Here is a 15191-nt window from a genome sequence, read left to right on the forward strand (position 1 = left end):
CGAAAGGGCACCACACCACACACATTTTGATATGCATATTCGGTTTCGAATACCTATTTAGTTTTATCGGTCATTAATAAATTGTTGGAGACTAACTAATTTTTTTAACTATTGATGTATTTCAATAGGAAAAAGTGGAAAACAAGTTGAAAAATGATTAAAACAAACCAAATCTAAAGTTCTAGACCCGCTGGCTGGCCACCAGCTGGTCAGTATGAGTTGTAAACGCGAACTTCCCATCACATACAATTCCAAGAAGTAAGTAAATAAGAAACAGTTGAGATTCTATCTACGTATCTATCTATAAGCCAGACATCACTGCTGTCTTGGAGGGATTCACAATCAGCGACAGACGTTCTAGTATGGTGCAGTTCAATGTCGAAATGAGATCGTTTATGAATATGTTGAAATTTGAACTGGCCAGAAGACGTTCTAGAGCAATTACTAATAACACTGTTTATTTGTCGAAGAATATCAAGAAAATCTTACACGTGTCTGAATTGTATAATTAGAAAATGGCTACCCCCGTACATTGTGTACATTTGACGTCCTGAGATGAGATTTATTTTTTTTAAATGCGTTTGTCTCTTCCGCTATCAGTTAAAAGCGTTATTACGGTTTGCAAATCACGCAGTAAACTTGTAAATTTATCAAGTATGGTGATAAAGCAGCCAGACATCTTACAAAGTCCCTTTTACGTTAAAATATGCCTCCGATTTTGTGATAAAAAAAAGAACGCAAAAAAAGCTTTCCGAGCGAAATGTTTGTCCCCCCCCCTCCAGTTTTAACATTTCAAAACATTGCACAGCTGTTTCAACCTCCGTGGCGGTGGGGGATAAACGCATTTGGAGATGTGTAGACATCAAGGACGCCTGCGCGCGCACAACGCCGTATACAGTTATGTCGCAGCGTTGCCAAACTTATCCCTTCCGAATTTTTTTCGCGTTTACGTGCTGTTTTTTTTAATATAAACTTCGCTTCAACATTAAAAAATTTGGGTCCACTTCGGTTGCTGACTTGATTAGGATATACATACAGTGGCCGCGTAAATATTTTTTGTAGACCGGTGAAATTTGGCGGGCACGTATATAATTAAAATGTCAAATTTTTGACATAAAAACAATATCTCAAAATATCAAAATGGCAACAGGGCGCCATTTTAAGTTTTTTTTTATGGTGAGAGGGGTCGTATGATAATTCTTTTTAAAGGTCTTCTCACATTCTACTCGCATACCAATTTTGAAAAAAAATGCTTTTGCAATTTTAATTCAATTTAATACATATAATACTAATAATAATTGTTGTAAGTGTGTCTGTGAATTCAGCATTAGAGATTGCCAGGTCATGTTGGATTACATTTACTTGGCAATGTCAAACATAGTTTTTCCGCAAGACGGTGCTCCACCTCATTATTCAAGACCTGTTAGGGAGTGGTTAAATGCTATTTTTCATAACCTGCTCATTTCAAAAAAGGCTCAGGAATAAATTGCGAGCATTTTTCTTGAAATCCAATACCTGAGTTTTAAATGAATTTGTTTCATATTTTGGCCGTTCACTGTGTATATCCAGATCGAGTCAGTAGTTCGCGAGAAACTTAAAAAAAAATCGACTCTTATCAGCATATTTGTAATGCTAACTCAGATTTCCGAAATGTGGCAACGCAGCGCCGTTACCCAAGTGGGACAGAGATCGATAGGAAGCGTATATAGTAAGTGGAAACGGAAGGAAAGGCCGGAAGTAACGAAAAATGCAATTGGCTCTATTTTTTGTACGGGTGGTTTGATCGATGCTATTATTACAATTGCTTGTATGCTTTATTTTTTAATGCAAAGAAACTTCCACATACTTCAATACTATTTACAAATCTTGTGAATTCCTGCTGCGTCGGTTGTTTATAAATTAAACTTGCTGACGTTTCGCCAATCATCCTGTTGGCTTCTTCAGAGCTTAACTGCAACTGACTAACATTCTACTCTGTGCCTGCTTATATATTGTTTGAGAGGGCGGAGCTAAAGGATGGGCATGAATATTATCTTCGATAACGGATTCCCATATTAGTGAAAGGTAAAGACCAAAGTCGGGGTTAAGATTGTTTGGTTGCGTATGTATATCTATGAATTCCCGGATTTTTTTGTGGTAGAAGAATGGTGTCCCGAAATTAGACGTCAGTATTATAACCAAGTATTCTATGACCCAAAATAAGGATAAAACTTCACATAAACCAGGGTCCAAGACGTCTTAGTTTTTAACATACAGGGAGTTAAATTTGATTTTTTGTAAACATTTTCGAAACACGTACATATTTTAAAGTAAAATTTAATATCGGATTGTCTTCAGTGTTGGGCAATACAGGCTAGGCGTGGGAGAAATTTGCCCCAAATTTTTTGTTTGACGAATTTTCGTAATTTGGACTGCAGAATTTGAAAATCTGCAACTTTCTACGTAAATAAAGTACCCTTCTCGCACCTCGTAGAACACACCGTTTTCGAGAAAAACGCTTTTGAAAATTTAATTACACGTTTTTTTTTTTAATTTTATCTTTAAAAAATTAATTTATAAGAACAATCCAAGCAAAAACTATTTTTTACCAACAGTGAACAAAATCGACAGCTGTCGAATATTTGACAGCGACACAACAAATGAAACGCGTCATTAACTTCCAAGGCTTACTAATGATTATCTGCGCGTCGATTGTAAACATTACAATAAAAAAAATAATTTGTAATTAAATTTTCAAAAGCATTTTTACGTAGAAAACTTCAGATGTTCTACGAAATTCTGCAGTCCAAATAACGAAAATTCGACAAACAAAAAATTTGGGTCAAATTTTTCCCACGCCTACCTTGTATTACCTACCCTTGAAGACAATCCAGTACTAAGTTTTAGTTCGTTAAATAGAGCCTAAAAAGTTTAGTAGCTGTACCAAATTTCATTTAAAAATATTTACGTGTTTCGAAAATATTTACAAAAAATCGCCATCACCTATTTATTTATAGGTTAAAAACTAAACTAAAACGTTTTGAACTCTCGTTTATATAAACTTTTATCTTTATTTTGGATTACAGAATACGTGGTTGAAATATTGACGTCTAATTTCGGGACATCCTGTATATGGATTATATAAAATATAAGATTGGATGGATTATATAAGATATAAGATAAGCTGCTGAGGTTGTTTGTCATAGTCCTAAGGCTCTTAAATGTTTTTTGAGCCTAGTGGACCTTTTTCGTCCTGTCTCTGCAATGTGCCGCATATGCATAGAAAATGCTCTTAGTATCATCTTACATTTCTTAAGAACTTTTGATATATGGTCAGTGATGTTTTGAATGGAAGAAAGGACAACAGTGGCAAGTGTGGATTTGCTTTCGGACTAATTGTCTTTGCAAGGTTGTTATAAAGTGTATTTTGCGTTGCAACGCTTCTAATGTGAAAATTATTACAAAGAAAAGCAGATATAAGATGTTCAGTGACTCGAGTTAAGATGGGTTTAACACTCTGTAAACAAGAGAGTTGATAATCTATAATGTTTGAGCCGGATGGTGGTGTGGCAATGCAATCGGTATTAATGTTTTGTTTGATTTTTTATTGATAAGAATATCTAAGAATGGGAGATTATTATTAGTTTCTAATTCGAGTTTAAATGTTTGAGAAATCTAGTAGAGATTCCATAATTTTGGTTTTAGATGGGCTTCCGTAAATATATTCGCGATGACTGGTGATAATCAAGAAGCAATTAATATGAGGTTTGCTTTAGTTTGGTAATTTCAGTTAAGCTTATATTATGAGAGTTGAGTTTATTATTGATAATTGTAGCTCTTTACCATTAATACATGAACGTCTGTAAAGCATTTTTGTTGCCCTACCTAAAGTATCTGCAAACAAAATATTGAAAGTTCTCTTTTCATGTTTACTGTCTGGCATTAAGAGACAGTAGAAATATATGCTATTTTTTTTGTAACAAATTATTTTGAAATTAACAGTGGAAATCGATTCTGGGAAAAACGTTATACGGTCAATAATTCCGTCCGTTTTGGTTAGTTGAAAGGTACAAGGGGGTCTCAAAATGTATCATTTTCAGTTTCTCCCTGCATATCGAATACAAAGCCAATTGGGAAAATTATTATTATTATATTTTTTTTGAATTTGCAACAGCGCAAAGAAAATTTTATTGTCGCCTTTTTCCGCGAAAAACTGTGGAAAAGCCGCAGAGTTGTAAAATCTTCCGCCGCCACTCTTAATTTAATGGCAACGGTGAAATGCGATGCTTTTTCTTCCGAGCGAGCTTTGTAGTACGAAACGTAATAGACACATATGGGATACTCGTATTCCCTTTCGCATCATATGGAGCTTTTAACTTTTTTTTTTATTTATAACGAGGTGTTCGAAAAATCCATTTATTTCTTGAACAAAATAAAAAAATGTATTTCGCAATTCCCGTTTTCTCTAAAAAATAACAGCTCTTTAAAACTCTTTAACAGAGCACACATAGAAGAGTATAAACGAGGAAAAATATTTTCCATTTTTTTTTTTGTTATCATCGTTGCACTATACAAATGTCCTTCCAACTCTGCATTTAATTTTTCATTCTTCAATTGTAGGTTAATGTCCTATTCCATTCTCCCAACCTTCTTTGGTGCAATATGTTGAGTGTATAAAAATTTGCTTCTGACAGTGTTTTGTTTATTTTCTTTTCTCGTTGATCAATTTTGATGTAAAATTCAAACAATCGCGACTGATACATCTAGACAAGGTTGATATAGAGTGTCAAGTTCTAAAATCCTACCAGGTAGGGTAGGTACTGCCGTGAAATTGAAGTTGGTTATCACTTAGAGCTTAAGATTTTTGTTTTTCTCGCTGTTTCCCTCTTTGGTTAGTAAAAAGTCTCATCTAGATGTTCTAATTCAGCATTTTCTCTTTTTTTGCTTGCCTCTTTTTTCTTGTTTGTTCTTGGAGATCTTTTGTTATTTTTTCTTGTCCCCTTCAGCAAAATCTTGTCAACAAAACTATCGGTGGATTTTTTTAATATCACTTCGGAAAGGCTGAAAAACAATTTTATGCGGAACTTTTGATAACTATTAAAAAACGAGAATTGTCGAAAATACTGGCTAAAGATATAGGTCTCAATGTGAGCTCGGAATAGGGTAAGAAAGAATGGAACAAGTCGTTAAACTTAACAACGAACATCAAGCGGCGTTAATCAAAACTAACCAACATATTATCAGTGCGTAATCTTTGTCCTCTTCTAGGTATCCCGAACATAGACACTTGTAAAATAATAATGTTAATAACAATAATAATAGTCTTGATTTGAATTATGAACAATATAACAACAACTAAAGATTTAGTATACTGTTCTATCCAACCCGAGGAAAGAGAGGGGAAAAAATAAGATCTTGAAAATTTTGAATCGATGTCCATTACCTAATATTTCACAACCACGAGAGGTTCTTTTTTCCTATTCCCCTTTGTCCTCCTTCGCTCTTACCTTGAAGGATAAGGCGCTCTAATTCATGTCGTTTTTCTCTCATAATATGTCCCAAGTAGGATATTTTTCTACGCTTTATTACTTCTACCCACGATTTGCTCAGCTCTTGAATGCTTCTAATTTAATTTGTGCCTATACACCGACCAAACATAACATTTAGGGGTTCGGCATCTTAGTTTAAAGTTCAGATTTTTATTTGTAAGATTTTTTTTTGTTTAAGTTTGCTCTTGATTGCTCTATTCTACACCCAATCTCCTGTTTTGGGTCCCAATTTTGATTTAATTTTAATTCAGTTTCTGAATTCTATTTGAACCGTCGCGTTGTTTGGTCTGTTGTCTGGATTTTTCTGATAGATCCCATCAATTTCTTTAACATTTTTATGAAAGTATCATTCAGACAGTTGAGATGTTCAACTTCTTCACATCATTTGGTAAGCCATTTTTCCTTTGCACCTCTAATTTCATTTCTGATTCTTCCTTGTAGCTCTTTATATTTCTTACTATCGTTCCAAATTCTTCCATTAGATATAATATTTCTCTGGTCATCCATTCGCTCTTTGTTGTGTGTTTGTCATTTTGGAGAAACTTTTCGTTTGACTTTTCAAAAGCTCTTTTTTCTGTTATTTACCAACATTCTTCAACAATACTTATTCTTTTTGAATATGGATATTTTGGAGTAGTTTCATGTCGTTTCTTTTCGTGGTCCCTCCCAACTAAGATGCGATCTGATTCGATATCAGCACCTGGCATTGTAGTAGCCCTGGTTATCAGATTCTTGAAGCTATGATTAATGGCTGCTCAATAGAAATCTTTCCGTTTCGGCCAAAAAGGATTAGTGCAGATTTGGTAGCATTTAATTGTGAACAATACTCAGTGGACATCCCGTAAACTCTTCAATTCGTAGTTTAGGGCTGCCACGACTTGTTTAGCTTTACCGAGACAAGAAGAAAAGTACATTTTAATTTTGTAAAACGCGAACCATATGCAATGAATCGACTAAAATCGACCCCTGAGGTAAAACATTTAACCTTGAAATAAAAATTTGGTGATTGAGAGTGGCAAAAGCTTTCGAGTTAGTAGTGTAAGCTTGCCTCTTCATCTATAGCCATAAATACATCATCAGTTGTATGCAGTGGAGCTGTAGTGGAGTTTTATATCCCGATAATAAGTAGGATAATCTAGGTATTATATAAGTGATATAGATTTTTAATAAAGTGGGCAAATCATGGACAGCGATAGCGAAAATACAAATATCAATGGAAAGAACAATATTAGGTGTAAACCAGTGGACAAAAAATAAAACTACTGATGGGACAAAAGTATTATGAGCTGGGAACCTTGTGAAAATTAAAGAAATAGAGGAAAACACCGAATGAGATGGTCGAATGATCCGAAAAAGTTTGCTGGACCCAGATGGACGACAGTGAAGTGTGAAGAAGATCCAAAGATGAACCAAAAAAGACTAAATAGAGAGAGAGATAGATATCAAGGTGTGTCGGAAAAAGCGAATCGGAGGTTTTAAATCTTTTTCAATAAAAAAGTATTATTTTATAAAATTATTTGGTGGTTTAAAGATTGTTAAAGTATACGTGTTTGTGTATTTGTCCCCAAAATACCAATAGCAGTGTTGAAACTAACCATAAATTTAAATTAAAAATTGAGGAACACACACACATTCAGCCTTGTAGTTTAATTTAGTCTTTGTTTATTTTAAAGATTTGATATTTATAAAACTTGCTGGTGTAGTTCTCGTGAATACAATATAACCAGCAGTACCATGTCTAACGAGGCCTTGCATTTTTTTTCTGGTGATATAATAATTGGAACACATGCAATTACGCTGTTAACCTACGCACGCTTCAAAACTCGCCGAGCTCAATTTAAATTGTTTTTTATAATTGAACCCGATAGAATCTCGCCTAGATCGGTGAACACGTACCGGGTTGGTAAAAAGTACCGAAACCCTTAAATATCTCCAAAACTGCCAAAGCTGGAACGATAAAATTTAATACCTCGTGGTTTTTGAACAGGCGCAATTCAAAAATGCTAACAGCAATGTTGTCAGATATACCACTTATCCGTCAAACGTCTTATAATTTGAGAATTTCGTTTCTATTAATTATTGAGCTACGGTAACGATAAAAAAATTCCAAACTCCCCGAATTTTTGATGTTTTTGAACGTAGGAAACTTTATTAATATTCAAAAATAATGCTTATACTTTTTGCTAAAAATATTTCGAATTGTTAAAAATAGTTTAAAAAGATGTTAAATAAAAATTTAATAATTTTTCGATCTCCGAAAGGAAAGTGGAGGGGGCATTCGAATATTTTCGAAAATAAGTGTCGATAACTCTATAATGGTTTTGCAGGCTTTGTCTCTTTTTATTGTTAAAAAATAAACCAACAGGTATTATAGCACTATTACAAGATATTTTATATTTCAAAAAATGTATAATATATATATATATATATATATATATATATATATATATATATATATATATATATATATATATATATATATATATATATATATATATATATATATATATATATATATATATATATATATATGACCACAGCAATAGTCAATAATATACACAAACAATAATTTGTTATCAAGAATCTATGCTAAGCTTCTGAATCATTTGATTACTTTTATCAAATATAGACAGAATATAATTCCAGGAAAACGTTACACACAACAATACAAATACATGTTTAATATTTAATTTAATTTCTTAAACTATAATGTATTGATTAATTGATAATTATCTTCTTTCCGGCGTTTGTCCGTGCAAAAACATCATCGTGCAATTTCCTGAACTAGTTTAGCTTCAATATACATTAGAGCTAAAGCATTAAGTCTGTCTACGCCCACACTTACAAGGTGGAAAAAGATCTTTTGCAATGTCTACGTTCGGATAAACATCTTGAAGGTTCCGAGGAAGAAACATTTTTTGAGCATCTTTGAGCTGATAGTGCAAATGAATACATCCATTCCCCAAAGTTTCTTCCAAATGAAAAAAGTTAAAACTCTCGTAAGGTTTATGATTAGCGCTTCCACATCCTGCCAGCTGCATGCTTGAAGTATCTAACATCCGATGATAAGCGTTGGTTCGAAATTTTTCTTCTCCAGATAAAAGTGTTCTTTTATTCTCCCCTGACTCTACTGCCTTAATCTCCCGGGTTCTTTTACGACGAGTATCATAACGATAATAATTTTGAACTCCGGATAGTGCTTTGGCTTTTTCTTCATATTCGGCGAGCATTGATTATCTCTCATGTCTTGTAAAAATAATGCCCATCACAGATGACAAATCAGCTTAAGAACCCTGAAGCTTCTTACTGGCAGCATTAAAACAATGACTAGAATTACCGTTTCTAGAGGTTGTAATTTTTGCTACAGCCCCCTAGCTCCAGATCTCGTAGTGAGTCTTTCATCCTTATTTTCAGCAATAACTTCCAGTGCGACAATTACTCCAGGCCACTCTTTTTCTAATGCATAGCATGCATCACGTCTAGCAAGTGAACGAGTTTGAGAAAAGCTTTTAAGTCTTTAACTTGTTGAAATGGTACAAAAATTATAAAGTTCTTGCAAAGTGGAAAAAAAGTCAACTGCTTCGGTTACAGATTCAGTTGCACAAGTTCCCACCAAATTGAAGGAATATCATTGAATGGAATTAATTGTTTTTATTCGTGACTGCACACCTGAATATAAGCTTCATTATATTTAAACCATTATTCTCAAGACCTCTTAACAGAGTATCTTCAATATCTTTAACCTTATGGCCAGTATTCGGGATAAATTTTAGAAATCTTTCGACAATTTGACCTTTGAGCAATTTCAGGCGTAGAAGAGATTGATTGATTATTTATTTTTTAAAAAATTATTAGTCAATCATAGTATCAATATTGGAAATATTGGACCCAAGAATGAAAAAGTTCATTAAAAAATTCATATTCACTAAAAAATACATTCGATTTTTATAAAAAAAAATCGAATGCGATTTTCTAACAACGATGGGAAATCGAATTTTGTGTCGGCTCGTAAAATTTTCCACAAATCGTCTCCAAACGTTTAATATCGAATTGTTTGTGATCCGAAAAGTCGTTATCACTGCATGACCTGCGTGAACGTTTGCTGATTCGAAAAACCGTGGCTCTTATCGCTCCCTATGGCGATAATATTACGTAACGCGTGCATTTGTTTTTCTTTTTACACGGTAACGCGTCGAGAGGATCACATGCTGGCGCGGATGCTGCGCCGTGGGTCACGTGGATTCCGTCGTCGGGAATATTTGTCAATCAAGGCAGTCCGTCTGACAAACTGGCTCGTAACACGGCAACGTTGCCAGATTTGTCTCAATTTCGTCAATTATCGCGAAATAGGATATTTGACAACTTCTGAGTGTTTTATTATGCTGGAGAATAAAAAGTTAAACGTGTATAACAAATAAACAATGTATTAAAATAAATAGAGGCAAAATAATTTTTAATATTATTAAGACCAATTTAACAATTTAATACGACACCTCTTGCTTGAATTCTTCATTAATTTTCAGCTGGAAAACCCATGCATAACCTGAATATTATGATTTTCGGACCAATTTCGGGTAGTTTTAGGAGTATGACATCATGCTTTGTGCTGGGTATAATTTTTTATGCTAGTAATTAAATTCTTTCCCTATATTTCTTGATACATCTCTGCGGTAATCAATTTACCTTGTTCAAACATGGTCTGCCATAAAGCTGACCACTGTTGGTGCAATATTTAAAAGAAAATATTATATAATTTAATATAGATTTTTTTCAAACATTTTGTTCGTGACCGTTCAGTAGCTATTCCAAAAACATCATATAAATGATTTTCTCAATGCTTATAATTTTAATTTATAATTCTAATTTTCATTCTAAATAACAATTTACTATTGAAAAAATAAATTTTCTTAACTTTAATAAGAAATCTTAATAATAATAAAATGGAATCAAATTAGTATACAAGAGATACATGGCCAAGAAAATATTTAAATTACATTTATATTCATCCCAGAATTTAAAATAATGATATTATTATTGGTTGTACACTAACATATAGGCCAGAAATTTTAATTGAAAATCGTTTCCTAAAAAATAATGTCAGTAGCCAAAGAATTGCTAATTATAATAGGCCTATTAAGAATTTGTTATTTAAATAGCAATTTTTTCATTTTAAATAATTATTACAAAAATGTGCTCATGCATATATACATACACAATTTAACAACAACAAACAACAGATCTTAGACATCGCCCAGGTACAAACCATAATTTATGAAGTTCTTTCAAACTGAAATTTCCAAAAAATCTAAGTACGTATCACCAGTTAAATTTGACCGAAAGAAAACGAAAAAAATTGTCTCTAATAATACCGTTATTATTAGTTTTTATTGTTGTTCATCGGATAACCACCTACAATTTTGGAAAGACGCAACATCATTAGTTGTAAACACGGATTCGTCTCCAAAAAATATGTGTTTATGGAAATCACGCTCATCTCGTCCTGTGCCCTTGAATCCACATGCAGATCAGAGTCTCGTAGTTGAAACGTACAAATAAATTTTGGTTCATATTCGTCATATTTATTTTTTCTGAGGTTCTTCTTAACAGGACTTTTTTTTTTAATTTCTTCGGTGGATCTTCTGGGATTTTTACGTTCATTCCTATTGTATATTTGCATTCTAAAGACACTGTTTGAAATGATTATATTATATTATTATATTATATATTAAAACTAACTCTACTTAGATAATCTTGGAGGAAGCATTCGAAATAAAATTTCTTAATAATTAATAATAATGTGCACATATATTCGCGATTAATTTAGTTGATAATAATTTATATCTACAGTTTTCTGTCAAAAACTAAAAAAAATAAACATTTTGCTATTTGAATGAAATAAAGATATCTTAATATGTCTATACAAAAAGGAAATTACAGTCGAAACTCTGTATAGCGAAATTAAAGGGTTTTTTTCCGTTATAAAGAGTTATAGTCACTTGAAAAATAACAATACGCATATGTGTTCTGTAATATTTAATTATTTTATATAAATATTTTAGCTTAGGAACATTTTAAATAAATATGTAAGAACTACATTTAATGTTTCAAATAATCGGTCATTTCCTTTTGAATTTTTTTAGTATGCCAATACGCATCTCGTACTTTGGCTTGTATTTTCACCATTTCTTCGAGAGGGACACCTTTCCCATAATACATATAAAATTTCTCTAGCAGCTTAACTGAATATAGGGCTTTTTTGAATGGTTGATGATGGTCCCAAATCGAATTATTCATTTTCTTCTACCTCTTGGTGCTCTGCCTCACCCTTTCTTGCTTGTTGTAATATGGCTTCCTTTGTCAACTCTGCTGTTGTAGGCAAATCCTGATCTATCACCATAAAATCTTGCAAACTGCTTCATCTACAGCTTACTGGCTGATCATCTTCCAAGTCCTGTTCGCATTCTGTCTCGGTAATAAGTCCAGCATGACGATAGGAGTGTTGAATTGTTTCTGCTGTCACCTCTTTCAAAGCTTTACTAATAAAGTTGACTGCATCTAACATATTAATGGAAAATTCCATTAAAATGTTTTTCCTGTATCGACTCTTAAAACGCTCTGGTTCATCGGAAGAGATGCCAATTCAATATTCCGTAGATTTGGAATATGGGGATTTGCAGGGCAGTTATCTAAGAGAAGTAATATTTTCCTCCCCTTTAATTCTGCATCCTATTTCCGTATCTCCTCTTCAAAAATTTCCGATGTCATCCATGCAGACTTGTTTGTCTTGTAAGTGACCAGCAAATATGCATGATTTTCTTAAAAGATCGTGGGTTAGTTGATTTTCCAATCACGACTAGCTTTCTTTTTTCTCTCCCACTCATATTGGCAGCTACTAACACTGTTATACGTTCTTTAGAAAGTTTTCCACCCACACACATTTCGCTTCGAAATTTAAGAGTTTTTTCTGACGTCATTTTGCAAAAAATACCAGTTTCGTCAGCATTAAAAATATCGTCGGCAGAGTCCTTTTCTGCTAGTTTTGGCCACATCTTCTCCAGCTAATCGTTACTGACGTTTCTGTCTCTGTTTGAATTTCCCCAAAGCAAAGCTGTTCAGCAAACTTTTCTGTTTTTAGTGATACGATAGGTCCAGAGAGTGGTACATTTTTAAGACGTTTCTGTTGGAACCACTGCAACATTCAATTCAAATTTTGGTTTTCTTAGTTTTTTAATAGAACTGCCTGCCGCTTCAGCCTGAATGATTTTTTCTTTGCTCTTCCAAATCGTGGATACAGTCGGTCCGTATCGACGTCTTTATCATCCAGAGATAAAATTTTTCACTTACTCGCCATGTTCGCCGTATTCACTAAGTGTGTCCTTTGTTCTTTCGGTATAGAAGTTCGTTATACAGAGTTTTACATTATACAGAGTTTCACTATAGGGAGTTTTCACTGTATAAATATTTTTCAAACACGAAACTTTTTTTATCTTAGAATTAGCAGTTTTGAGATTTTTTGGAAATAAGTTATTTTAGTTACGCAGTTACTAAAAAAGAAAATTCCTATGTTGCGCACTAAATTGGCAACACTGTATATTAATTATTTGGTACGAGAAAATTGCTTGGTAGCACTTAACAGTTAAGCCCGTACAATATACCAACCGAAAGGCAAAGCGGATTAAAAAAAAAGCAGACTTTGTTAAACCCGTTCGAAAATGAACGTCACAATCTGGCAACGTCGACCTGGTTTCGTACCGTATTCGGTGGGGGTAAACACGCGATAATACGCGACGATTCGTGCATCCAGCCAGTAGTCCTGCGTGTGAAAGTACATTGAATGATAATATCGACTCAATTAACTATCGATACGAGCCCGGGTGCCGGCAAATCGAACCTCCGCTTATAAGTTTCGCTTTTTATTAGCGGATATTTTTTATTTTTCCGAAACGAGAGTGCCAAAATTGTTCCGCGTCAGTCGCCGCCAGTGCCCGCCCCTATTAGCGAATTTTTCAGTGGCGTTGAACGCAAAGATGAAGTTTACGCGGTACACCAGTTGTTGTCGTTGAAATCGGTGCCTAAGAGTGACGTTGTGCCTGAGATAAGAGTCGATTTAGTGGAGGAGGACGGTGTTAAAGTGAACGAGGAAGAGTCGCCGGTTAGGCCGCCGCCCCACAGGCCGAAATCCAGGCCGGTGGTGTCCGTAACCGCCAAGTTATTCGGTGTTTGTGAGGGACGCGACATAGACGACGAGGTGGGACGTAAAACTCCTGAACCTGCGTCGATAAGACCTCACAACACCACCAAGTCGATTTTCGCGGCGCGAACAGAAGATATGAGCAAGGGATACCTGACCTTCTCCGACGATGAACCCGGACTGACGAGTGAGTATTTTTTTTTTTTTGGTTCGATAGCGTTTATTTACAATTTAAAGACATTTTATACTCATAGCGATTCCGTTTCGAGTTTTTTTTTTGGTTAGTGGAAGGATTTTTGATTCACTCCAGTCATTTAAACATCCTACCGCAACAAATCAATATTTTGTGAGCACCCAACCAATCGCTTTCTGGCCGTACATCGCGCACCCTGTACGATACGCGAAAACGGCAAATGCACAAATTGTAGGTCTGAACGCGGTCGAAAAGGACGTTCAAATCAAAATGTGCCTTTTGGGTCGGTTTGTCAATGATTTACTCCGAAAAAAGGCAATTTTTAGTTTTTCGCCCATTACTGGGACACCCTGTACATTTTTGACTAAATTGTTCTTTCCGGGTTTTTTCGCCCAATTTTCAGCGTCTTCAGGTTCAAGATTTTTTTCGATATGACGTACTGTTTTCGAGAAAATCATTTTTTTTCTAAAATTTTTAAAAAATACTTCGAAACTTTCGATCACGTCAAGTTTCAATAGGTTCGATTTGCGGATGGAACTCCATAATTTCAACTCAATATCTCAAAATTTCGAACAGTTAATTAGTTTTATAGCCATTGTACTAGTAAAAACCTAGTGGTGGCCGACAAAATGGCTGCCGATGTCCTATCGGTTCAATATTGCGAAATGCGAAAATTTTGAAGCGCCCGTATCCCGCTCGCCGTATCGCTCGAATGTTATCCCGAAGGTCCGTTATTGAGAACAGAGAACAGAAAAAAGAAAACATTTTTTTGGACACTGAATCAAAACTAACCAAAACTAAACAACGTTATTTTTCAGATATTTGTATAATATTAAGATATCGAAAAATTTCTGATTTTCCACAATTTCTTCTTACCCGTGGGTGGAAAAAAAATCATCCTATGCTTTTTCACAACAAAATTATTTGTACTTGATGTGATTTCGCTTAATAAGTAGTTTTTTCTAATCACACGGAGGTACCCATAAAACTTTAACAGCCAATCTTAGAGACTGGACAGAGAAAATTAATACAAATCGGACATTTTTAAAAAATGATGTGCAGGAGCAATTTTTTGACGTGAAAAAAAAACTCCGCCACTGTTTTATTATCTTTGAAATCCTCACTTTGGACTGTCCTAACGCTGCGATATCAACAGCCTCGCTTTAAAAAACAATAACATCGAGGATAACAACAACCAATCGTTGGTTTCAGAATATCATATCTGAAAATTTTATTTATTCAGGTCGCTGTGGGGTCATGGCAAACCAGAATTAAACTA

General features: G+C 34.2%; 1 protein-coding gene across 1 annotated transcript in view; it reads left to right on the forward strand.

Moving 5' to 3' along the window:
• Nucleotides 1-15191, forward strand: part of LOC132708033 (hypoxia-inducible factor 1-alpha) — a 200761-nt gene that overhangs the window by 150808 nt on the left and 34762 nt on the right. Inside the window, exon 8 of the mRNA XM_060680132.1 lies at nucleotides 13539-13906. Coding sequence (XP_060536115.1) covers nucleotides 13539-13906 — 368 coding nt within the window. The remainder of the gene's footprint in view (nucleotides 1-13538; nucleotides 13907-15191) is intronic.

This window comes from Cylas formicarius, unplaced genomic scaffold (genome assembly GCF_029955315.1).
Source record: "Cylas formicarius isolate icCylForm1 unplaced genomic scaffold, icCylForm1.1 PGA_scaffold_10__41_contigs__length_53128322, whole genome shotgun sequence".
Lineage (NCBI taxonomy): Eukaryota > Metazoa > Arthropoda > Insecta > Coleoptera > Brentidae > Cylas > Cylas formicarius.